The 27,321-nt window shown below is 40.4% G+C and overlaps 1 protein-coding gene across 14 annotated transcripts in view; it reads right to left on the reverse strand.

Moving 5' to 3' along the window:
• Positions 1-27,321, reverse strand: part of RAPGEF4 (Rap guanine nucleotide exchange factor 4) — a 312,049-nt gene that overhangs the window by 120,306 nt on the left and 164,422 nt on the right. For 13 of the 14 annotated variants that reach the window (XR_008998260.1, XR_005023015.2, XM_036876921.2 and 10 more), the window contains 2 exons: positions 20,000-20,072; positions 9,802-9,821 (listed from right to left, as the gene is read on the reverse strand). Coding sequence is in view for 12 of the 14 variants with exons in the window: in XM_036876921.2 (XP_036732816.2) it covers positions 9,802-9,821; positions 20,000-20,072 (93 nt within the window). In the remaining 2 variants the exon portion in view is untranslated. Of the gene's footprint in view, positions 1-1,205; positions 1,807-9,801; positions 9,822-19,999; positions 20,073-27,321 lie in introns of those variants that run through there. The other variant, XM_057503899.1, reaches the window with a different exon arrangement.

Genomic DNA, 27,321 nt, shown 5'->3' on the forward strand with positions numbered 1-27,321 from the left:
AAGGCATTCATGTGCTTCAATGAGGCATTGCCAATAATAATTTACTTTAATATTTAGTAATTATTTTAAAAATCTATAAAATACCTATTTTACTTTGACAGTTTGTATTACGACTATCATAATTCAGTCCAGAAGAAAAATTTTAATGAAGACTTATGTCCACAAGAGGCTTTAAAATAGTAAGATTTAAATTTATATACTTCTTTTGATACATGAATGTATAAACAGGTGTTCAATAAGAGACATTCAACCATAAAATGCATTAAAACATGAAGGTGCCATCTAACCCTGGACAACTCACATTTAGACAGTCAAACATGAAGGAAAAATCATTTTCTTTTAAGATACCATTATGTTTTGGTCTTTGTTATTGTAGCTGAATCTCGGTATCAACTAATAACTGACACAATTTAAAGGTAATCTGGCCTGGAAAAAAAGAATTTAATAGGATAAAATTCTATGGGGGAAATACAACAGGAATATTATTTAAAAGGAGGAAAAGAAATTCTACAACACTGCCAACTGTTAAAGACCTTGTTCATACAGTTTAAAAATGGTAACAAATTGTTTCCCATGATGCCTAACTCTGGTCTAATACACAGTAAGCATGCTATAAAAACTTGCTGCTTAGTAGAATCATTTCTTGGAAAAATTTGTTTGCTTACAGAATTGGAACTCAGTATCTTTCCATGGACTTGCAGATCACATACCCTTTCATTTAGAAAAGCCAAATACCAACAACACATTAGATTAGAAGACATGTACATGAATGAAAGAATGGATGAACTGGATATTTTGGCTAATTTGGAGGTTTCCACGCACTAGGCATTTTACAAAATAAAATAACATTTACTATTATTTCCACTTTCATCCAAACATTTTTGCGGCACGTAACAACAACTTCAGTTTTAAGGTTAGACATGCAGAAACACGGGAAGGGCCACCAGAGGGAGCCCAAGTGTTTTCCCGAATACACCAGACACCAAAGAAGAGACCAGACCACCACAAACAAAATAACTATAAGGGAATTGGGGCAGAGGTACTATTACCCGTTTCAGTCATTTAAAAGGAGATCTTATTGAATGACAGAGCCATTTTTAGCATTTATGTCACAAATGCCTTTGCCAGGCAGTTGTGCACTGCAAGCTTTGGCATCTTTTAAAGAGGAAAATTGGTTAAACATACTATTAAAACATCTCACATACCCTAAAACTAGGAGGTCCAGGGTAGACTGTCCTGATAACATCCATGGTTCTTTGCTGTGCCCCCCGACAAGCCATGAGCCCTCTCCAGCTCTCCTCCTGAGCTTGCTCTTACTCTCTATCCGGGTCCATCTGTGGGGTCAACTTTGGGTGTGGTTTCCTTGCTTTGTTTGGGATCAAGCTGTCCGATTACAGCGCCACATGAGTACTTGGTGTGACAGGGAATTTTTCATTCTCCTGGCTGAGCCAAATTATACGGACATTAAGATGAATGACTTTCCATTTGGCATTCTGAAGTCTTCTCAGAACTGAGGACTGGACCAAGTCCTAACAGGATTCAAGAGGACCTCTATAACGTGTCCCAGACCCAGTACGCATGTAAAACAGAATCCACTGGCCTGCCTTAGTGACCACCTCTTGCCCATCAAGACTGGATAAATGTCCTGGGGCTGAGGTTACAGACAAAGGTGTGATCTTATTTAGAATTAAGCTCCTGGGGAGCTTAAGACACTGTTTTAAATTTGAAAGAAGTATCAAGTTTCAGAATCTTACTCTTGCTTTATCCTATTCGATCTCCCAACAATCCTCTTACTGTGGTAAGTCTGGGCCACCGTTTTGTTGGTGAGGAAATGGGAGGTGACTTGTTCAGAGTCACTGGCTATTAAGTGTCAGAGGCAGAAACTGATGCACTTTAGGGCACACGGACTTTAACAGTGAAAGAGTATTGAGTTCAGTCATATTAATGTCTTCTGAGACAGAAGGAAAATTACCATCTTCCTTTTCCCTCACATTACAAATGAGGGAAAAATCATGACAGAAGTGAACTGAATGACTTAGCACTTGTTCTACCCAGCATTTTCAAGGTATGTTTTTCTAGGTTTATTTTTCACATCTGTACAGGGTAATTTTATCATGTGTGCAAATAAATTAGCACAAACAAATTCCACAAGGTTAGGTCCTCTGCTGAACGCTGCTAGATTTAACATGTTTATTAATGCCTTGAGTATGGAATCAAAAGCATTCTTATTAAATCTGACAATGATACCCAATTGGGTAGGGGTGGCTGGTTCTTAGGAGAACTGGAATAACATTTAAAATGACCTTGACAAATGGTAAAGGAAAAAGAACAAAATTTAACAGAAAGCTTTGCAGAGTGATTCATTCAGAAGTGGGGAGGAAACACAGGAGAGCCACAGAATTGAGGGAGCAGTGACAGGGCCGCCAGAGCAGAGCAGCGCCGGGGGGCGGAGTGAGAGACAGGCTTCAGGGCATCAGCCATCTACAGGTGTCACCTTAAGGAAGATGCATGATACGAGGAGGCTACAAATGGGAAGAAATGCAAGCTAATTCTGCATCTAATTCAAAATAGATCTGGTTTTAGGGAAGAAAATACAGTGTTTTGCTGGGACCCTGAAATGACTGAAGCTTAGATGCCAGGTTTTGATAAGTTTGGAAGAGATCCTAGAAAGTAGAGTGTCCAAAATAATGAAAACCTTTTAATTTTAGGTCTGATGAAATTAGCCTCAAAAAAGAAAATTCTATTAATCTGTTCCTTTCTATGTTCACGCACTGCTTGTGGCCTGCATTATCCTTTCTTTTCCAACTGGGTAACATCTACCTTCCATGTGGAATGCACACAGGCATTTCCTACCCCCGGGCAACTGCAGATACAGACCCCCACGAGTCTCCTGAGAAGATATACGGCTAAGCACCTGCAAGCATCATCTCATTGATCCTCCTGGAAGACCCCTGGGGTAAAACACTACTACTATTCCCACTCTGTATATGAGGAAACAGAGGAGTAAGGAGGTTAACTAACATGTCTACCTTCACATCTTTAGGAAGTGGCAAAGCTGGGACTTCAGCTGGAGCCCAAAGAGCTCCTAAGCCGAGGTCCTCACACTGGGCTCTGCTGACCACATACACCCACGACACCTCCCCGCACTTCTGTGCTCACACATCTGCCTCCACGCGGTGGCTGCAGCTTCCAGAAGGAAGGCACCATGTTTTATCTATTTTCATAGCCTCACATGAGGCCTGGGATTGAGCAATACATATTCATTAAGTTAAAGTTCTTTAAGAAAATAGGTGGCATATTCTATGGGTATTTTTGAGTCATTCTTCAAAGGAAAGAAAATAAAGCCAAGTTAAGTGAAGAGAATTTAAACATTTATAAACACTGGCAGTGAGAATTCTGAACAATATCAGATCATATTATTAAAGGTGGTTTTGTAATTTCCTTTTCTGGAAATTTTAAAGAATGAAAATAGTTAAATATATATATATAATAGATGTATACACATGTATATGACTTACATGTATGTATACTTAGCATATTTACATGTGCATCTATCATCTATTTATCTTCAACATAATTTTATTGAAAGTAAAGAAATCACTACAGAATATTTTAGAATCTCTGGACTCAGGGGAGCCTAACACAGAATGGTTACTAGAAAATAATCCAGATCCTAAATGACATGTAATCACCATATTAATTTATCTAATCTGAAAACACTACAGTTTTCACTCCTAAACATAGAAATATTTTGCAAATAATTTGGTTTCACTTTCTCAAAACAACAAAAATTTAAATACATCGGATGTAGTGATACTATCTATTTTATTTTCACAGTCAACTGAGATAACATGCTAGTGGCCCAAAGTTACTGGTGATAAATGTTATTGCCTGCAGCACAGGATAAAATATTTCTGAAGACAGCAATATACTCTCCCATAACTTTGGAATCAGCCGTAGAGTTTATTACTATCAACGTGACATTATGTTCCTTGCCTCTGCTGAGAGTGGAACTAATTCTCATTAGCAGAGCCCATGTTGAGCAGTCTTACCTCAAGGCCATGTCATTTTTTAAAATGAGAAGAGGGAGCAACTGTTGGCTAGAGAGATTCGAGAACCTCGTTTCTTTCATTACTATTATTTTAAACAATTAAATACTACCCAAGTCAAATTCTGATTACGGAAAAGACTGAGAGAACATACTCAAAGCAGGATTATAATTCAGAAGCATGGCAGCAACATTAAAAAGGTCTATTCCATTAAAGAAATGTTTTAAATGTAGAGAAATCAAAATTAGAACACTGAAATAATCAGCAAATGTAATTCATAGTATTACAGAAATAATTCTAAAGTATGGTCACAAATCACCACCTAAACACACCCCACTGTGCACCCTTTCCCCAGGCAACCTCACCGTCAACGGGCTCTGCGAATATCGCTGAGAATGGTCCAAGGCAAAATACTTAGGGCCTGATTGACAACAGAGGGGTCCGGATTTTAGAGTGTTACTCACATTTACTATTTACTATTTACATAAGGACAACTACCTGCCATTTAAAAAATTCAGTCAACATACCAGTATAGAAGCTACAGAGGAAGACAGTACAGTCAGCTGTTGTAACACAATAGAGGAACAGACAGAAAGAAAAGCAGGAAGAAGCTCCGCAAGTTTCCGCCCCATAAAATGTGTAACTCACAAACACAAAAACAAATATTTCTTCAGAGACTGAGAGCTGAAGCAGTGCTTTGCACCTCTGACACTAACTCGCTGTTGTTTTCCAGGAGGTGGGGCAGAGTTAAGCGCTGGCTCACTGAGCTATGTGTTCTAATAAGCCAGCTAAACAAATTAGTATTTACACACCACACGACTCGCAGGATGGGGCCAGCACGTTGCTAAATCTAATCTTCACTTGGGCTATAAGCAATGTGTCCTTCAACATCGAAATGAGAGGGCTCAGGGTTTTCTCATTTGGTCAGTTTGCTGTCCTAGACAGAGCTTCACACCTTCAGCCAGTTACATGTAGGTGTTTCATAGTGATGGCAGCTTTAGGTAAACTACGGTCACAGTAGAACAGAGGAAAGCAGCCGCCAGTGGTAAACCTGGGAACTCTAGCCAACATGTTTTGATAAGCTCTGGACATGTATTAGGCATGCTTTAAAGCACGATTTTAAAAACTGTTTCACAGAAAGCCAATGGTTTGAATCCAGTAGATATTTGAAAGCTGGAGTTGAAAGGTTTTACAGGGCATTTATGGGGTTACCTAAGTTTTTTATATTTTAAGTTGGTACAAGGGAACAAAATTTCCTTTTCCTTTATCTGACCCAGAATTGTAGCCAATCTATAATAGTAAAATAAGATGTTGTCATTTAATAGGTGGAAAATAATGTAATTTGTTTTCTTTAACTTTGAAAAAGACCAGCAATAGAGATGTTATTATATGCCCTAAAAGCACCTAAAATGTCTAACCTTTCACCCAAAGAGTCACTTGCTTATCATTATTCTATTACACTCTTTTTAATGAGAATTTTTGCAAACTGTGTAAATTATTTTTTTCTATTTGCCATTTAAAACCTTATGTCTTTATAATGATTTCCAAGAAATATTCTTCATGTTAAGTGACCCCTGATTTTTAAATGTTTGAGAAGCTCCTGCTTTAAAAGTATTCTTCTTAAAATGAGACCTACCAAATAGTTTTACAAGACCCTCAAGCTTGCATATTACTAATTGGTAGCATCAGTTCTAGGGCCTGGGAAACCTTCTAGCTTTGAACTGATGACAGAATTTTATATTGGGAAAGTACTCTTCCATATTTAGCAAGAAGCTTGCTAATCATGCTATCAATTCTATAATTGTCTAAAAACATGAGGACCTCAGAAGATCCTCTTGGAAACAAGATGTTTGTAAATAAGGAAATGGAACTGTTTTGTAATATCTTCCTAAGTCTGTTTTCTGGATCCTTTCACACTGAGGAATAAAAGTATAAACTTCTAAAATTACAAACCTACACAGCAATTGACTATAAAGGATAGACCACAATAAGCAACAAAATCTACATAAGTAACAAAAATTATAGACAAATTCATTCCTTCAAAAGGCAACCATAACATTCAATGATAAAGCTTTTTTTAATTGCGATTTTTAGCTTCTGTTAAACATGGTCAGTTAGCTATGGCACATATGGAACATGGAAAAATACAGCCTAAACAAATCAAAGAATTTCTTTAAAAGAAACCAACAGCCCTGGCAGAGGATATGAAGAGACAGTTCTCCAAAGAAGAAATTCAGATGGCCAACAGATACATGAAAAGATGCTCATCATCACTAATCATCAGGGAAATGGAAATTAAAACCACAATGAGATATCACCTCATACCAGTAAGGATGGCCAGCATTGAAAAGAATAAGAACAAATGCTGGCAAGGATGCAGAGAAAGGGGAACCCTCCTACACTGCTGGTGGGAAAATGTAAGCTAGTTCAACCATTGTGGAAAGCAATATGAAGGTTCCTCAAAAAAAAGAAAAATAGAAATACCATTTGACCTGGGAAACCCACTCCTTGGAATTTACCCAAAAAAGTACAACTTCTCAGATTCAAAAAGACATATAGACCCCTATGTTTATTGCAGCACTTTTTACAATAGCCAAGAAATGGAAGCAGCCCAAGTGTCCATCAGTAGATGAATGGATAAAGAAGATGTGGTACATATGCACAATGGAATACTATTTGGCCATGAGAAATAAACAAATTGTACCATTTGCAATAACATGGATGGAGCTGGAGGATATTATGTTCAGTGAAATAAGTCAGGGGGAGAAAGACAAATGCCAAATGATTTCCCTCATTTGTGGAGTATAACAATGAAGCAAAACTGAAGGAACAAAATGGCAGCAGACTCAGAGACTCCCAAGAATGAACTGGTGGTTACCAAAGGGGAGGGGTATGGGAGGGTGGGTGGGGAGGAAGGGAGAAGGGAATTGAGGGGTATTATGTTTAGTACACATGGTGTGGGGGATCACAGGGAGAACAGTGTAGCACAGAGAAGGTACATAGTGGATCTGTGGCCTCTTGCTGCACTGATGGACAGTGACTGCACTGGGGTATGAGTGGGGACTTGATAATATGGGTAATTGTAGTAACCACATTGTTTTTTCATGTGAAACTTCATAAGAGTGTATATCAATAACAAAAATAAAAACAAAAAGAAAACCAACAGCCCCAACCGATCACAACCCTACCAAAATAGTCTACTTGTTTTTGACTCTATGGTCATTTTTGTAGTATCTTTATCAATTAATTTATAGGCTCCAGGATTCTTTGTCATCTAAAATTAAATGATGTCCCTAACAATTACACTAAGCAGTAGACAAAATAATCTAGCACATTAATTGCCAGCCCATTTGTTTCTATAAAACTGCAGTTTATGAAAAGAAAGTTCTTTTTATGCAAGGTAAGGCTGGGTTTGGAAATAAAATATAACTGGGAAAGCAGCTAAAAACACCACTTACTGACATCTGCATATTTGATTAAAAGTTAAACATGGTGATTAACAAAATCAAGAGTAGGAGCTGGAAAAAATACATTCTTTCCACAAAGAATCTGTTTGGACACTGAAACAATAGTCCAACTGCTTTTATTTCAGTCCACAGGCATATTATTGCTATTTAGAAACACAAAGGGAATATAATATTGCCCAGCATGTAGTTAAAGAAGGTAGAAGATAAAAGAAATCATCATAACACAATTTGTCTCTTATAAAGGAAAAATTTTAATTAACACCACTTTAAGGCTCTTAGGTTTCTTTTTATCTTTCTAGAGCTTCAACTCTATTCATGAATGCCTTTCATCTCATTTGGTTTACTTTGATGGCATTGGAGAGCTTTCCTAACCATGCATGGTGACATTACATCAGCTCTATTTGCTGATAGAGAAAAAGTGTGCTTTTCTGTTTGCTAGAGAATTTGACATAGAATGGCCCCCACAAATACAAATAAGTATACATTATAGCCAGTATTGGACAGACAGCCTGGCCTGCCCCTAAATCTTTTAGAACAGCAAGCTGATAACAGCTCATTGTATCTAACTTCCTGCAAACTTCGAATTCCTATTTTGTCATATGATGACAGCTGGTAGGCTCTCTGCTTAGAACATTCTGCCTGTCGTCCCACTGCAAGGAGGTCCGACCTAAAGGTCATTGTGGGGCCCAAGAGAAACAGAGCTTCCTTTCGAAGCTTAGAACATCTTCAACCTCCTAGGGTTTGGCCATTCTGTGTGTGCTACCCACATCACTGAGGGAAGCACATGAGGAAGCATGAGGCCCTTTTATCCTCTTTACTTGGCTAGTGATCTGTACATTATTTGTTAAAGTATGCTTTGGGACATTTGCATCTAAAACGGTGGCAAGATCAGTTTGTTACCTTATACTCTAAAGGCTACTTCTTTAGAGCCTCCATGAACCTGACTATCTGGAGTTTTACTCAACAAAGATCTTTTTTGGTAGCAAAAGCTCTATGGAAAGGTTTGTTGAAGAAAGGCATTTAAGGAGAGTCATAAGAGGAAAAAGACAGTTACTTTATAAAAGGTAGGACATTTTTCAGAGAACAAAAGATAGCTAGAAAATGATATAAGGCTTGAGAAAATAGTAATCACAGTAACAGTCTAACATTTACTGAGCTCTATTGTACTGGGGTCTTTCCTCAGATCACTTTGTTCAATATTCATAATGGCCTTTTAAGGTGGTCACATTTTAAAGATGAGGCAAGGAAGTTTAGAGAAGTCAAGTAGTTCATGCAAAGTCCCACAGCTAGGAACTAAAATCCCTTGCTGAACCAAGTGAATTTTGGTGTGGTATTTGAAGTGACATTGCTAAGTCTTGAACCCAAATCCGAAGTGGTACAGCAGTGGGCAAGAATTCCCAACCAGCCCTTTAGGAAGAGGAAGACCTGAAGAAAGGTAGAGTAAGCTCTCTGAAAAGGGATAAGAAATCATCTGAATATAATTAAGAGGGTGTCTCTGCTCACAGACACAGAACCAAAAGCAGGAAAAGGAAACGAAAGTTACAATTCTGTAACACTGTCACCTGGGTACAGCGATCAGGGAGCACAGTGACAAGGTGATGCCTCTGAGAGCCACCAAGCACACTACACATTAACCACTACATACTTCCACCATTTACCCCTTCATGTTGTTATCTACATTTAGATTCCAGTTAATACAGTTAATATTATTTGCATGCAAAGACAATGCCACTCCATCACTACCATTCTTAGCATGCTTACCTGGCACTGGTTCTTGGTGAAAGGTTTGTCTTAAAGCTTCTACTCTCTTACCTGTTTTCCCTGAACAATTAGAGCAATTAATTATTTTTGGCTTTCAAGGAGAGGTTTTTACTTTAATGCACTTGGATACAATTGTAAAATCAACTGACCCTGAATTTCACATTTTGTATTCCTACTAAGGAAAAACAACTTATCTCCTATATGCTGTTAAACTAATGATTTGGTCTACTGCCATGTGTGCATCGGGGGAAGAAGCAAACACTTAACAATAGTACTGCTCACCCCTAGAATAACCTTTCTTCAGACTAGTTAATATCAAGAAAATGTAATGATAATGTTGGAGGAATCAAACTTCTCCCCTTTATATTGCAAAGTGACTCACCAAAGATACCAGAAAAGATTATAAAAATACTTATTGCTCTGTTGAATGTGGTTGAAGAGCTCTCTTTGCTGGTAGGTTTACCATGATTATTTTTTACTTTAGGAGAGTTTTTAGAAGGTAGGCAGAGAGAGAAGCTACTCACGTTCTCCATGTCAGGAATTCCTAGAAGATGAAAAAAAGAGAGAGCACAAATTGTAATATCAACACGTAAAATGGAACTGAAATCCTTTGCTCAATCAAACCAAGAAAAAATTTAGTGTTTTCAACTTGTGTTTCCATAAACACTTATATAACGCTGCTTAGAAAAATAGCAGCACCCACCAAAATCTGTAACATAAATACTTAAGTGAATCAGGAGTAGGGTTGTGTGCCAGACAACAAAATCTCATGCTTATTTTTCTTTTCTACCATAGGATTTTGTCTCCCAGAGGTGAAAATCCATCCCTGATTCATTTACACATGTAATTCCTCTGCTTTGGGCACCAGAATACTCAGAATCTTGGAGACACATCAATTCATAAGTTGCACATACTGTATTTTTACATTTTAGGACTAGGTCACACTGCCTCAGGGATTTGAACCTGGGCTCAAGCTGTATATAAAACCACCAGAGAGATTAAAGATAGCGGCACGAGAGGTGAGACAGAGACTTCCTCCCAAAACTACATAGAATTTGAAAATATAATTAATACAATTACGCCTGAACAGCAGCAGGAAAGAAGGCTGTGCCAGATTGCATACACCTGGAGAAAAGAACACACAGCACAGAATAGGGTAATGTACCAAGCCATGATCTGGTGGGACCCAAGCCCTTCCCTCACCCCAGCTCACCGGCAGGAGGAAGAGAAATGGAGCGAGAATGGAGTGGAGGCCTAGGATTGCTGAACACCTAGCCCTGGAGATCTGCTCTGGGAGCATGAACATACATTGCATGGTGCTCTGGAGATCAGTGGGGTTGGAAAGCTAAGACAGACAGAATACCTGGAGAGACAGAGATTCCAGCCACTTGTGGAAAACAGGGATCCACATCTGGCTTCTCTGAGACAAAAGAAAGGTGGGCAGTCTGCGAGACTTCCTAACAGTGAGAGGGCTGCTAAAGGGGCAAGGATTACACAGAGCTTACTGCTCAGGAAAAAGGAAAGGTGGACAAAATTGTCCAGGTGCACTCTGCCCCTCAGGTTGGAAACTTTCAGGAGCTTCAGGCACTCCATCCCCCTGGCTGGCTATGCAGCTCCAAGGCCGGCCACCATGATACGCAGCCGGCTGCACCTTCTACCCAGCCAGCCTGCAACAGCTTGCAAACTGGCAGCCCCTGCACTGGCATCTGGCCAGCCAGAGGGAAGCCCCACCTATGGAAGCTACAAACACAAGGCATAGAGGCTTACACATGTCTGCTTGGTCCACTGGTTCTGGCAGTAGGGACAGGCATAACAGCTGGGAAGCACAAAACAGCTCTTTCCTACCCCCAGTCACCAGCACTGCTCCCCTGTGACCCCTGACATCACTCTAGAGGCTGAGCAGCTCCAGAGAGTAGAGCTTCTGGGCACTAGAGCATGCCACATACAAATATGAAACATCCAAGGAACCTAGTTCAAACCAAAATTTCACAAACAGTAGAAAAAGGGTCAAGTGAAGCTGAACTCATCAATCTTCCTGAAAGAGATTTCAAAATAAAAATCATAAACATGCTCATGGAGGTACAGAAAAATATTCAAGAACTCAGGGAAGAATTCCAGATGGAGATTCAATCATTACAGAATACAGTATCAGAAATGAAACATACAATGGAGGAATTTAAAAGCAGATTAGATATAGTGGAGGAGAGAGTAAATAGAATAGAAATTAGAGAAGGGGAATTCAAAGAAGCTGAGGCACAGAGAGAAAAAAGGATCTCTAGGAATGAAAGAATATTGAGAGAGCTGTGCAACCAATCCAAATGGAACAATATTTGCATTATAGGGGTATCAAAAGAAGAAGAAGAGAGAAAAAGGGATAGAAAGTGTCTTTGAGGAGGTAATTGCTGAAAACTCCCCCAATCTGGGGAAGAAGATAGTCTTTCAGACCATGGAGGTGCACAGATTTCCCAACACAAGAGACTCAAGGAAGATAACAAGACATAGAATAATTAAAATGGCAAAGATCAAGGTTAAGGACAGACTATTAAAAGCAGCCAGAGAGAGAAAAAAGATCACATACAAAGGAAAACCCATCAGGCTATCATCAAACTTCTCAACAGAAACCTTACAGGCCAGAAGGGAGTGGCATGATAATTTTATTTCAATGAAGAAGAAGGGCCTTAAACAAAGAATACTCTACCTGGTAAGAATATCATTTAAATTTGAAAGAGGGATTAAACAATATTCTGATAAGCAAAAGCTGAGAGAATTTACCTAGTACAAGCCATCTCTACAGTGTATTTTGGAAGAATTTCAATTGATGGAAGTGTTCCAAAGGCTAAGTAGCTGTCACCAGAGGAAATAAAATGACAGTAAAGAAAGTAAAACAGTTCATTATTGAGTAGATGCAAAATTAAAGCAACTACCTCCAAAATCAGTCAAGGGATAGATGAAGAGTACAGAATATGATGCCTAATATATAAAGAATGGAGGAGGAAGAAAAAGGAGGGATAAAAAAAGAACCTTTAGATTGTGTTTGTAATAGCACACTAAGTTAGTTAAGTTAGACTGTTAGATAGTAAGGAAGTTACACTTGAACCTTTGGTAACCACGAATTTAAAGGCTGCAGTGGCAGTAAGTACATACCTATTGATAATCACCCTAAATCTAAATGGTCTGAGTGCATCATTCAAAAGACATAGAGTCACTGAATGGATAAAAAAACAAGATCCATCTATATGCACAAGAGACTCACTTCAAACCCAAAGACATACACAGACTAAAGTGAAGGGATGGAAAAAGATATTTCATGCAACTAATAGGGAGAAAAAGGCAGGCATTACTTGTCAGACAAAATAGACTTCAAAACAAAGAAAGTCACAAGGGACAAAGAAGGACATTAGATAATGATAACAGGGGCAGTCCAATAAGAGGATATAACCATTATAAATACCTATGCACCGAACACAGGATCACCTACATATGTGAAACAAATACTAACAGAATTAAAAGGGGAAATAGAATGCAATGCATTCATTTGAGGAGACTTCAACACTCCACTCACTCCAAAGGACAGATCAGACAGAAAATAAGTAAGGAGACAGAGGCGTTAACAACACACTAGAACAGATGGACCTAACAGACATATGCAGAACACTTCACCCAAAAGCAACAGAATACACATTCTTCTCAAGTGCACATGGAACATTTTCAAGACTAGATCATATACTAGGCCACAAAAAGAGCCTCAGTATATTCAAAAAGATTGAAATTGTACCAACCAGCTTCTCAGATCACAAAGGTATGAAACTAGAAATAAATTACACAAAGAAAATGAAAAAGCCCACAAACACATGGAGGCTTAATGATATGCTCCTAAATAACCAATGGATCAATGACCAAATAAAAACAGAGATCAAACAATATATGGAGACAGATGATAGCAATAATTCAACACCGCAAAATCTGCAGGAAGCAGCGAAGGCCTTGCTAACAGGGAAGTATATTGCAATACAGGCCTACCTCAGGAAATAAGAGCAATCCCATATTAACAGTCTAAACTCACAATTAATGAAACTAGAAAAAGAAGAGCAAATGAGGCCCAAAGTCAGTAGAAGGAGGGACATAATGAAGATTAGAGCATAAATAAATAAAATCGAGAAGAATAAAACAATTGAAAGAACCAATGAAAGCAGCAGCTGTTTATTTCTGAAAATAAAAAAAATAGATAAACCCCTAGCCAGACTTATCAAGAAAAAAAGAGAGTCTACACACACAAACAGAATCAGAAGTGAGAAAGGAAAAAATCACTACGGACACCACAGAAATACAAATAATAATGAAAGAATACTATGAAAAATTATATGCTAACAAACTGGATACCCTAGAAGAAATGGACAACTTTCTAGAAAAATGAACCCTTCCAAGACTGATCAGGAAGAAACAGAAAGTCTAAGCAGACCTATCACCAGCAATGAAATTGAATTGGTAATCAAAAAACTACCTAAGAAAAAACCCCCTGAACCAGATGGCTTCACTGCTGAATGTTATCAAACATTTAGTGAAGACCTAATACCCATCCTCCTCAAAGTTTTCCAAACAGTAGAAGAGGAGGGAATACTTCCAAATGCATTCTATCTCACTCTAATACCAAAACCAGGCAAAGACACCACAAAAAAAGAAAATTATAGACCGATATCCCAGATGAACATAGATGCAAAAATACTCAAAAAATATTAGTAAACTGAATTCAAAAATACATAAAAAATAATCGTGATAAGTAGGATTTATTCCAGGGATGCAAGGATGGTACAATATTCGAAAATCCATCAACATCATCCACCACATCAACAAAAAGAAGGACAAAAACCACATGATCATTTCCATAGATGCCGAAAAAGCATTCAACAAAATTCAACATCCATTCATGATAAAAATGCTCAACAAAATGGGTATAGAGGGCAGAACCTCAACATAAGAAAGGCCATATATGACAAACCCAAAGCCAACATTATACTTAATGGTGAGAAGCTGAAAGCTTTTCCTTTAAGATCAGAAACAAGACAAGAATGCCCAGTCTCCCCACTTTTATTCCACATAGTACTGGAGGTCCTAGCCACAGCAATCAGACAACACAAAGAAATAAAAGGCATCCAGATTGGTAAAGAAGAAGTTAAATTGTCACTGTTCGCAGATGACATGATATTGTACATAAAGACCCTAAAGAATCCACTCCAAAGCTGCTAAATCTACTATCTGAATTCAGCAAAGTTGCAGGATACAAGGTTAACGCACAGAAATCTGTTGCATTCCTATACACTAATGATGAACTAGCAGAAAGCAAATCAGGAAAACAATTCCATTCACAATTGCATTAAAAAAATACCTAAAAATAAACCTAACAAAGGAAGTGAAAGACCTATACCCTGAAAACTACAAGATACTCATGAGAGAAATTAAAGAAGATACCAATAAATGGAAATACATCCATGCTCATGGATAGGAAGAATTAATATTGTCAAAATGGTCAACCTGACTAAAGCAATCTACAGATTCAATGCAGTCCCCATCAAAATACCAACGGCATTCTTCAACGAACTAGAGCAAAAAGTTCTAAAATTCATATGGAACCACAAAAGACCTTGAAGAGCCTAAGCAATCCTGAGAGTGAAGATAAAGCTGGGGGGTTACACTCCCTGATTTCAAGCTCTACTACAAATACACAATAATCAAGACAATTTGGTACTGGCACAAGAACAGACCCATAGATTAATGGAAAGGACTAGAGGGCCCAGATATAAATCCAAGCATATAAGGTCAATTAAGATATGATAAAGGAGCCATGGACATACAATGGGGAAATGACAGCCTCTTTAACAACTGGTGTTGGCAAACTGGACAGCTGCATGCAAGAGAATGAAACTGGATTATTGTCTAACCCCATACACGAAAGTAAACTTGAAATGGATCAAAGACCTGAATGTAAGTCATGAAACCATAAAACTCTTAGAAGACAACATGGGCAAAAATCTCCTGAATATAAACATGAGCAACTTTTTCCTGAACGCATCTCCTCAGGCAAGGGAAACAAAAGCAAAAATGAACAAGTGGGACGACATCAAGCTAAAAAGCTTCTGTACAGCAAAGGACACCATAAGCAGACAAAAGGCATCCTACAGTATGGGAGAATATATTCGTAAATAACTTATATGATAAAGGGTTAACATGCAAAATATATAAAGAATTCACATGCCTTAACACCCAAAAAACAAATAACCTGATTAAAAGATGGGTAGAGGATATGAATAGACACATCTCCAAAGGAGAAATTCAGATGGCCAATAGGCACATGAAAAGATGCTCCACATTGCTAATCATCAGAAAAATGCAAATTAAAATCACAATGAGATATCACCTCACACCAGTTAGGATGGCCAGCATCAAAAAGACTAAGAACAGCAAATGCTGGTGAGGATGCAGAGAAACGGGAGCCCTCCTACACTGCTGGTGGGAATGTAAACTAGTACAGCCATTGAGGAAAACAATATAGAGGTTCCTCAAAAAACGAAAAATAGAAATATCATTTGACCCAGGAATTCCACTCCTAGGAATTTACCCTAAGAATACAAATTCTCAGACTCAAAAAGACATATGCACCCTTACGTTTATTGCAGCACTTTTTACAATAGCCAAGATATGGAAGCAATCTAAGTGTCCATCAGTAGATGAATGGATAAAGAAGATGTGGTACATATACACAATGGAATACTATTCAGTCATAAGAAAGAAACAAATCCTACCATTTGCAACAACATGGATGGAGCTGGAGGGTATTTTGCTCAGTGAAATAAGCCAGGCAGAGAAAGACAAGTATCAAAAGATTTCCCTCATTCGTGAAGTATAACAATGAAGCAAAACTGAAGGAACAAAACAGCAGCAGACTCACAAACTCCAAGAAAGGACTAGTGGTTACCAAAGAGGATAGGTGGGGGAGGGTGAGTGGTGAGGGAGGGAGAAGGGGATTGAGGCATATTAATGATTAGTACACATGGTGTTGGGGGATCATGGGAAAGACAGTGTAGCACAGAGAAGACAAGTAGTGACTCTGTGGCAGCTTACTACACTGATGGGCAGTGACTGCAATGGGTATGGGGGATGAACTTGACAATATGGGTGAATGTAGTAACCACATTGTTTTTCATGTGAAACCTTTGTAAGATTGTATATCAATAATACCTTAATAAAAAAATTGTATAAAAATAAATAAATAAATAATAAAACCACCAGAACACAACTTCCATTTGGAGCAAAGCAAACTCCTATTGTCACCAAGCCAGGTCCTAGCACAGCAGTGGCTGTTTCCAGGGCTATTTCAGTTTCCTAGTGAAAAAGTTAATCATTCATTCATTCACTCATTTGTTCATTCACTTAACAAACATTGCATGAGCATCTGCTATGGGCAGGTCCTGGTCCTCTGCCCTTCCTCTGGTGCTGTACTCTGACTGACATGATAAGGGTGGTCATACCGGAAGGACCACTGCCCCAGCAGAACCTAATGTCCCCAGTGCATTGGACCCAAGTGGCCTTACACTGAGAGATAGAAGCCCAGGTGATTTTTATGTGTGGCTTGCCTCTAGCTTCCAACCACTGGGGCAGTTAAAGGTGGTTTGCAATGTCAAAATAAGATATGTGCAAATTCTGAGTGAACAATACATTCTGTGTTTATTAAGGGGCCACATGGATTTACAACACTGGCATTAAAAGAACTGAATGTCCAGGTTAATAGGCAGCAGTAGAGCACACAGAAAGTGTAAGGATGGAAGAGACTATTTAGAAATGTTCCCTAATTAAACTTCAACAACCAAACTCGGATGGTACCAGGACATAAAACCCAGGCAGGAATCAGGGGACAGAGAGAGTCGTTAATGAATAACAGAGTATTAATGAACCTGTTTGCCATCACGTCCCCCATCTGTCAGAAAGAGCAAGGGTGGACTAATGGCAGCACTCTGAACCCCTCCACCCATCCACTCAACAACCATTTGAAGGGACTGAAGTTGATTACACAAGATAAAGGAAGATAACAGAAGCTTACTTTCTAAGAGTTTCAATAAAATAAATGCACAGTTGCACAAATCCCCATATCTGAGCGGCTGGAAATTAGGCTATCTGTAGGAAAAAGTGATTTGGGGCAATGCAGAAAATTCAGAGTTGGCTAAGCCATTGGCAGCCTTGGAATTCCACCTTTGTGCAGGCCATGGGCAGGCACGAGAAGGCTTTGAACAACCGAGTGATAAGTCAGGAAAAGAAGGGAAGGTACTGTTTGAAATTAAAAGATATTTAAAACATAAAAACCAGATGCAGTGGCACGATCCTTGAAGTTCAGTGTGAGCAATCAGCCATATAAACATTCAGTTGGGGAAATTTGGGTTTGGACTGAGTAGTAGATGTTATTAAGGAAAAGTATACCAGTTATTAGGTGTGAAAATGGTGCTGTAGTTAGGTATGGAAAAGTCCTTATTTTAAAAAAATACCTGCTGAAGTATTTGGGGTAAAATGTGTGTATGTGATTAGAAGAAGGAAATATGACAAAATATTAATATTAAAATACATATTGATATTAGTAATAAACATTTTTAGGTATAAAAATACTAATAGTAATTAAATCTAAGTGATGAAGAGATGGGTGGTAACTGGTAACTATCATTCTGTATGTTTGAAATTGCTTTATTCACTATAAAAAGCAAATTTGGAAAGTTTTGTGTAAGTCAGGTGTAGGTAGACCAAGGATGATGCTGAAGGTAGGGAGCCAGCTGAGTCATTTTTGCCCCGAGGTCAAGAGTGACGAGGCCCTCAGCCAGGAGGCTGCAGAAGTGACAGAGGAAAGAATACCAGCCCTGCAGGAAGGATGTGCTGGATGATGAACTGTAGTGGGTGGAGGTGAGAGCGGGGGACTCCAAAATGACTGAGGCCGGGAGCCTTGTTTGGGAGGAGAGCGGCAGAGTCATGGACGGAAATGTGGCTTTCAGGAGGGGGGCGGGTTCAGTGGGAATCAGGATGTGTTCTGTTACTGACATTTTGAGTTCAAATGACCAGTAGGACATCCAGGTGGGAAGAGAATTAGGAGTCACGTGGAAAGCTAGGCTGCCCTTCCGAGGAAGCAGAGGAACTGGTTTGGGAAGTATTTGTATCAGTTCGAAGAAAGGATGGATGAGATGAAAGTATATAGAGCAACAGAGAAAAGCAGCCCAGACTAGACTCTTGGGCAATACCTAAGCTTTTGGCTGAGGGGAAGAAGTATCTGCAAAAGAGACAATAATACTAGTGGCCAGAAAGACATGGGAAACCCAAGATAATGCAGTGGAGCCCAGGAACCAGAGAATGGACTATGGACATGCAAAGTCTTATTATTCAAGTCAGAGAGAATGGGAGACAGTAACGATGAAGTCTAGCTGTTGGTTGGTTACTAGAAACTTTAGATGGCTTGAGTCAAGAAGTATGGGGCAGAAGCCAGACTCTGAGAGGTTCGACGGTGACTGGTGCTGAGGAGATAATAGCTAATATCATTTGGGTGCTTATTATATGCCTGGCACCTTTCTACACCCTTGACATGTCTTGCCACATTTAATCTTCACAACAATCCTGGGAGGAAACCGAGGCACAGAGACACTAAGTGCCTTGCCTAAGTTTGCAGAGCTAGGAGATGGCACAGTGGGGATTTCAGCTCAGGTACTCCTTATGAGCTGGTCACCCCTAGACCAGCCAGGAGAGAAAAATCAAGAACACGGGAAGAAAGGAAAGGATAGACAGAGAGAAACAGAGAGAGAGAGAGAGCAGAGGCTGCCTGGAATTGGGAAACAAAGACAGTGAGGAAGCTCATGCCAGACCCTGGTCAGGTTGTGGAAAGAGTTGCCTATAGAGTGACAGGTCTGGGAGTGAGTGAGAATTTAAGGAGCTGGAAAGGGGATTTGAAGGGTGACTCTCTGGCTCTGAGGATGCTTGGAGTGCTGCTGATCCATCACCAGGTCGAGTTGTTGAAGTGATGCAGCTTCAAAACCTCAGTCCTTGGCACCTTGCTGCACGGCCAGGTACCAGTGCTGGTAAGAGGACTCAGAGCCGCGGCCCCCGGGGACGGCGATGTGCTCTACAGAGATGCCCCCAGCACGCATGAAGACAGAAACAGACGCAGGATGCGGGTTTCTTTGAGTCTAGTGGGCTGGCACTAGAAAAGAGGATCGCAGAGAAAAAAATTCCTTTCTGTTACAATCAGCCAGAGACAGAGACTGGTCTCATAAAAGGCCTGGAATATGAAGAGGCCAGGATTTAAGAAGAATAGATCATGACTCATGATGCTTCTTTCCTTGATCAACAAAGCAGGAAGTGGGGCTTCTAGGAGTCTATGTGTGACCAAAACAAATACAGTCCACAAACCTCATTTTTGAAAGAGCACAAAAACAACACTGGATTTCACTACAAAATGATGAGATTTAGAGAAAGCATTCAAAGTATGCTGGGCATACCTCCCTCTATCAGCTAAGACCACAGAATCGTATCGTATTAACGGTTTTTAACAATTACTCAAGTATGGGCTGCCTGGTCTGTTTTTCCACAAAACAGTCTGGAGACTCACTCCGTCAAGCTGGCATAGGACATATTCTTCTGTCACATGAAAACACACAGCACACAACAAATTTTCAAATGCAAGATCTCCCATTTTTCACTTACTGTCATTGTTAGATCCTGTTTCCATAACACCATAAGGAGGAGCCAGAAGTCCTGCCATGTACTGTCGATATTTCTGAAAAGACAAGATTGTAAACTCAATATACAGACATTTACTCACTTTGAGCATTCATTTATTTACACATTGCAAAGCTGAAACATTGGGTGTCAGGAAGCATCTGAGTCTTGTATCCATAGAGCCATGAAACATGCTGTCTGGGATCTGTCGTCTAAAATAAAGATGCTGTGTTCTAAAGAGGTCTTCCTGGGTGGTACTGAAAGTGCCCCCTGCTTGGGGAGAGGGTCCTCCCTCAGCCAGTGTGGTCATGTATTTGTGACCATTAACACAAGTTAATAGGTCATGGGCTTTTACCCTCCCTCCACCTCTTGCCCTGCTTCTCACTCCTGCAAACACACATGCTCAGGTTTTTGTACAAGGAAAAGACACTTGGTTTTTATAGATGCAAATACAAATAAATGTGCCACCTTCTTCAAAGTTGAATGGCATTGAATCAGCTTTCTTTCAAAGCAAGAAGAAATGCTTCCCCAGAAAGTATCTGTTTTGAAAGAAGTTGATTCACTTCTATTTACTACTTCCTTTTAAACTGTACACCTGCCCGTTATGTGACCTCCCAAGAACTTTAGGTATTTTGCCAAATAGGACAGCTTGATCTCACTTAGAACTATTTGGATTCCCCTGAGTCATAAACCCCTGACTTTTGGTCCAGGCATGTGTTAAAACCTGGGCCACCGTGATATATATTAGCCCCCAGAGTCTGTGCTGTTTTGAAGAGATAAGACTTGATGATCATAAAGCATTCTAGAGCATCTAAGGAGAGAGCAGTGACATTTACAAAGAATGGAAAATGAGTATCAGACATCCTCTCTTCTCAGGTGATACATACAGCCTCCTTCCCTCTCAAAATGAAAGCTGGGCAATTTTATTTATTTCATGGTGTCATGTATATTTATGGTTTATAATTATGATGACACATAAATGTTAAAAAGCATCAAAAGAACACCTTCTGATGTGCTTGTGGGTTACACAAGCGCCAGCAGAAAAGACTCCATCTGTAGCAATGGGCAGCTGGCAACATGCAGTAATGGAGCAACCATCTGGCCCATTTGGTAGATTTGAATGGTGTTTGTAATACAACATTGACAATTTCTCAAAAGAGGCTTCTTCTAGTCAAGATGTGACTAGCTTTTTTTGAAATCCTTTATTCTTCTCATTCTGAGGCAACTATACTAACACCTGCATGCAAACATTAAAAATCATGATTTTTCTCTGCCTCTGAGCTAACTAATCACTCAAACATACCCACAGGACTAATCTATCACCCTGAATTCCTGACATTTCCTTTGATAACTTCCCAATTCTGATTCTCTCTTCTTTCTAATGAAGATACCCTCTACTCTTCCTCCTTGTGAGAGAACACTGATTAAGCACATTTCTGAGCATGATGTCATTTTGGACTCTGAACAGGGCCTGGATTATGTGCTAAGCAGGTTTTGTGACCCCCCATAGCCTTTGAAGTTATTCTTATTGTAAACAACTCCTTACCAGGCTCCTAAAAAATAATTAATGTTAAATTAAAGGAGTGATTTTGTTTTGCCTAGAAATGTTTGGGATGTGGCAAGTATTCTTTGTCTCAAGCACCTCAAAGTCAGTTCCCATGGACTCTAGGCAAGTACTTTCCTGACCCCTGAATGTTTGAAAAGTTTGCTAACACACTACTGGTGAGAGTGGGGAAACAGGTTCTCTCATATATTGCTGATGTGAGTTTAAAATTGTACAACCTCAGTGAAAGGAAATTTGGAATTATCTATCACATTTTAAAATGTCTATTTCCTTTTACTGAGCAAGGAACCTTTCTTAGACAGCAGAGGCAAAGCCTCCTAAAATACCTGAATACATTTGCAAGCAATCCGTACAAACACGTGTAACAGCAAACAGAACAACAAACAGGAAATAATCCAAACATCCACAAGTAGATGGCAACTGAGTTATTCCCTGGTAAGCAGATGCTAGAATATTATGTAGCCGTGAAAAAGACCGAAGCAGCTTTGGCTGTGTCACCATGGATTGGCCTCTGCAATACCTGGTTACATTTTTCAAAAGCACTGTTTGTACAGTCTGCTGCCATTTTGTAGGGTGAGAGAATAGATATGTGTATGTGAATATTCATAAAAACTTGTAAATGCTTAGACTGTCTCTGGATGGATACACAAGAAAATAGTAACAAAAGCTGTCTCTGGGGAAGAGATATGAGTGGCTGAGGATCAAGGGGAAGTTCATCCTTGGCTGGGCCAACATTGAGGCCAGGGGATCACCTGTGTCTGCTTGTCCAGGAGCTGGACTGGCAGGGTTGGCCTACCAGGGCATTCAGTGTCAATCATCACAGTGTGTGTGGGGCCTGGTGGCAGGGGATAAAGATGGCACTGCGATGAGCAAACAGCCCTTCTCCCTTAGTTTCACATGTAGAAGTGTGAATAATTCCCTTCAACTATAAAATCTTCCAGAGGTGGGGAAACTGGGGAGTTAGATACAGGGCTACCTTGTAATAGGGCATATTGGGGCTTCAGTGAGGAATTTAAAAATGAAAGATGACTGAAATTAGTAAACCTAGATGGTGGAGCAGTTCATATCTTCATAGAAGTTTAAAAGCCACCTAAAGCTTTCTGAGAAACAGAATAAAACTAAAGGTAATGAACCAAAGCCATGCTTAATAAGACCCCCACAGGAAAGTCAGCACAAGACCAGCTTAACCCTGAGCTTGGTGGTTTTTCAGAGGTGACCCAGCATATTTTTATGGTGGTTACTTAATATCACCCAACACACTTCCTACCCCTGCTGCTGGGGTACACATGGCCTGGCTGAGTCCCTTGAAAATATTCTCTTTGGAGTTCTGCTTGACTGCCCCTGACAAAACCTTTCCCTAGATCCCAATGTACTCCAACACCTCAATAGTTTCAGTGACTTCCCTCAACCATTATTAAATTGCATATGCACTGGGGAAAGGACTGTGCCTTTAACAGCCACAGACGCAGATCCACACTGTGGAAGGCCCCTGGCTGGAGGATGCCTCAGTGTTCCCACTCCCCACCCCTCCAGGACCTCTGAGGGCAGTTAGGAAATCAGTTATTCATGTGACAATAAAGACCACAGGGACCCTCAAGGGTCTTGAAGAATTGGGCAGGCTTTATTCTTCAGAGCTCCTCCTGGCTTTGTCACTAATCAGCTGGGTCTCCTCAAGCACAGTCCTCCAAGCTCTCTGGCTTCAGTCTTTTCGTCCATAAAATGGGTGCTCTGAATTAGATCTGAGGTTTTCAAACCTTGTTCTGCAGAGCCCTGGGTTCCTTGGAGGACCCCCAGGCAAGGGTACTGAGCAAGCAGAGCTTTAAGCCCCTATGGCAACTACAGTATCTTCATCTTTATCTGGTTTATAAATTAGATTTCTAGGAGCAGTTTCATTTGAAAGATGACTTTTGCTTCTAAAAAATAAAAGGTTTCGAACTATAAGATGAAATAATCTCTAAACTTCCAGCCAGACAGATGTAAATCAAAGATCTCCAGGAAGAATCAGTAAAGACCAATTTAGGGTTCGTATAGGAAGAATGAGGGATTCTATTCTCTGTAGGAAGACTTCTGTGGTTGCAGACTGACCAAGAGACTGGTTGTTCTGTACCTGGAATGTTTATCAACGGAAGTGGCACTAAGAGTTTGACTGAGATGCACCACCTTTTCAAAGTGAGGTGTGCAGACCCCCTCACAGCCAGCAGGGCAGGAGGGGATGAAAGAGAGATGGAACTGTTCCCAGAGCTTAAATTTTATTCTATGTCAAGTAATTTAAAGGATTACTTTTATATTTTTTACATTGTGGAGTAGAAAGCTAAATTTGCATACATTTTAAAGATTAAAGCATGAGACTTCAAAGAAATTTTGAGCTTGCTGCTGGCTACTTCTAGCTACAAAGGGTCTAGACCCTGGGCAGTATGTACTGATTTCCTCTGCATTCAGGGAACTTCAGTGGAAAAAAACAAGAACCTCTGACATTATGGAAAGCATGCAGAACTTGGAATCACACAATGGGCCTGAATTCCGATTCCACCATACGCTACCCATTTGAACTTGGGCCAAGTGTCTAACCTCAGTTTCCTGGGTAAGGAACCTTGGATCAATGACACCCATCTTTCAGGACTATTGGGAGGATGAGAAGTAAAATCTATAGGTGCCCAGCACACATTAGGCACTTTAGATGGTTGCTGATAATAATAATAAGCCAAGGGCTAATCAAGATAATCACAGTATATTTGATGACATTTCCCAAACAGAAGTCTTCAGCTTTAGGAAAGAACATTATAGGACAACCTCCCATTACTGAGGCTGTTGATATCCATACAATATAAGAACCAACAATACATCTATTAACCTATCTATTACATGGGGCTATGGAGAAAAAAGAATTTAAATAATAAACTTTATTAAGTAATTTCATAGTATATCACTTATTTTTATATTCACATGGTAAAATAGTCCAAGGAGAAAAGAAGAACACAAGACAATAGGTAAGCTCAGAAATAATTCAATAAAAATAAAGTCTTTTGGCCATTAGAACTAACAGAATATTACTAACAGTATTAAAAATATTAATAATCTGTAAATTACAACTGGTCAGTATATAAAGCAAAGCCAGTGCCTGTGGCTCAACATAGAAGGAAGAGGGAAGGCAGTATTGGTGGGGAAGGGAGGGGAGAGAGAGGGGGGGGAGGGAAGGCGTCTTGGCTACGGAGGTCAGATGCCTGTCCTTAAATCGAGGTGGAGATGTATTAGTGGTTATACTAATATTTTCAAAAGATGACAGTCTCAGAAAGCTTAAAACCTGATCCATTTCTCATCCCATTCATTGGCCCCACCAGGGCCACTGTGGAAGACTGGCAGAGCAACCACCAAGCAGAGGGGGCACTGGGGGCAAATCCAGCTTGGCTCCACAGCCTTGAGCCCCCACCTGGAGCTGCTCCCGCCCAAAGCTGGAGACCCTTTCCCTAATTTGCACAAAGGCTGCACATTGCCCAGCTGCAGCTCAGGAACTGGAAAACAAAAATTGGGTGGCTTCTGCTGGGGGATGAGGCATAATACAGATAGGTCATGTTCTGAAATGCCAGTCTCTGCAAAGCAGGACCAACAGAATAAAGGCAGGCTGGCAGCTTGAACTCTAGCTGGATGTCCACCTTAATGACAAGAGAAAACAGGGTCCCAACAGAGCAGGACTCTCTGCCCTGGAGGCCAAGGTCTTCCTATGAGACCTTTTTCTGAGTGTTCTAAGCTATTGCTCACTGCCAAGATCTGTCCAGGCTGGTAGCAGGGGCCTCCCTGGGAAGTCCAGTGCAGCATGTGACAGCTGCCACCTTCCTGCCTGGCCAGAAGCAGCCATGTGGAGACCTGGGCTTTGGGCACACCCTTTCCCAGCAACAGTCCCCCTGCCAATTCCCCCAACCCACCTCTGCCTAGATGCTCATCAGGCTGCAGGAAAAGAAAAAATAATACCCTTAGGTTGGGATATCAGCACTAAAAAAGCATTACAAACAGGAAGCCATGACCATGATTGACAGGCATTGCTGTGAACCCCTGGGTCAGGGAGGCTTGTGCTCAGAGCAGGGACACAGTAATGAGAGTTCATGGTGGGCAGCATCCAGAATTGGGGAAGAATAAAAGAGGACTGTTCTGGGGGTTTGGGACATACCTTGTTATAATGCCCCATTCATTACATCTTTACTAGGTTCTCCCAACCTATTAAAGTCAAGCTCAAAACATGTAATGACAAACAGGTCATCTGTACTTTCTCAGAAAGCATTCTGATTATGCTTTGGTATGGTAAAAAGCTTAAAATAGGGATAGAAGGTGTAGGCCCCTGTTTTCTTGGCAAGAGTTCTTTCAAAACTTCTGTATGATGTGTACTGTGTGATGTGCAAATGGACAACACACATGGCTCTGCAATCTAAGAGAGCTAGAGAATTCTTAAACATGTGAAGCACAGAAAAGAAGGAAAAAGTAAATGGAAACCTTCAAGCAGAATTTTCCTGTTCACCCCTTTAAAGCCAGATGTACTGCTTGTCCCACAGCAGGTCACTGGCTAGACCGAGTTTACATCTTATGCCAAGTTGTTCCATGTCTTTGTTTCCTGATTTTTGTAGCATCAGCATAACAGGACATAAAGAACATCCATCACCACATCTTTATTGATGTTTAATTGCATCCTTTGACCCTAATATAGATATTTCTAAATGGTGACAAAACTGCTTGCTAACTGCTGGCCATTTTTAATTCATGACCAACCTGCAGAAGCTGTAGCTAGGGGTGTGATCATCACAACCACAACTCTAACAGCCAGACTTTTCCAAACCCAAGTACTTTAAGAATCCTGGAGTAAAGCCCAAGTGGGATGATGCTACAAGTAAGCAAGTAAAGTCTCACTCAAAAGCCACCTGTTTTACATTTTTCCTCCTACTGGCCTGTGAAGGTGTCAAGATTCCAACCTGTAAGTGCAAGGGCCTTAAATTACTCTCAAGTGGGAGTGGAATACTCACTGCCAAGAATAATTGTTCATCCCACTCTTACCCAGTCAGGAAAGTCAGACTAACCCTGAAGGAACAGGAGAATAAATACACATTCACTTAGTCAGTCATGGTGACAAGGGAAGCATGATGGAGTCTGCACAGTAGGGTCCTCTGGGGCCATGTCTAGGGAAGGGCAGTCACTCCCATGTGATTATACAATCTCAGTGCAGAGGTGCTGGGGACTAGAAGGGAAAAGTATGGGGCACACTGAAAATGCAATCATGTGGTGGTGGGTAGGACAAATTCAGACCAGGGAGCTAGGGTGCAGATATGGAATCAGAGCTGAGGACTCTAGTGGGTAAGGGGCAGGAGGCGGGGGGCGGGGGTACTGAGCCTTCCAGGTGGGGAGGGAACAGGTGTAGTGTTAAGAGACAAGGCAAGTCCAGAGAGAGAGTCAGGACTGGAGGCAGTGAGGCTCAGCAGGGCTGAACAGTTAAGGCCTAGCTGGTCACGATGAAGATTTTGAACATCATTCTAGTGCAATGGGAAGCAATTTAAGTGGAGAAGTGACAGAATAGATAGGTGTTTTTAAAAGATCCTTCTGGCTGCTTGCGAGGAGAGCCATTTTGATGGGGAAATAAGCAAGCCATTGGGCCCAATGAGGAGGGCAGGCCTGAAGGTGACCCCTTACAGGGCCTGGACTCGGAGAGAGAGATGTGTAGTAGGGGATAAAGACACTTCATCCCTAGGGGCAAAACAATCTCCAA

Source organism: Manis pentadactyla, chromosome 6, assembly GCF_030020395.1.
Source record: "Manis pentadactyla isolate mManPen7 chromosome 6, mManPen7.hap1, whole genome shotgun sequence".
In the NCBI taxonomy this organism is placed as follows: domain Eukaryota; kingdom Metazoa; phylum Chordata; class Mammalia; order Pholidota; family Manidae; genus Manis; species Manis pentadactyla.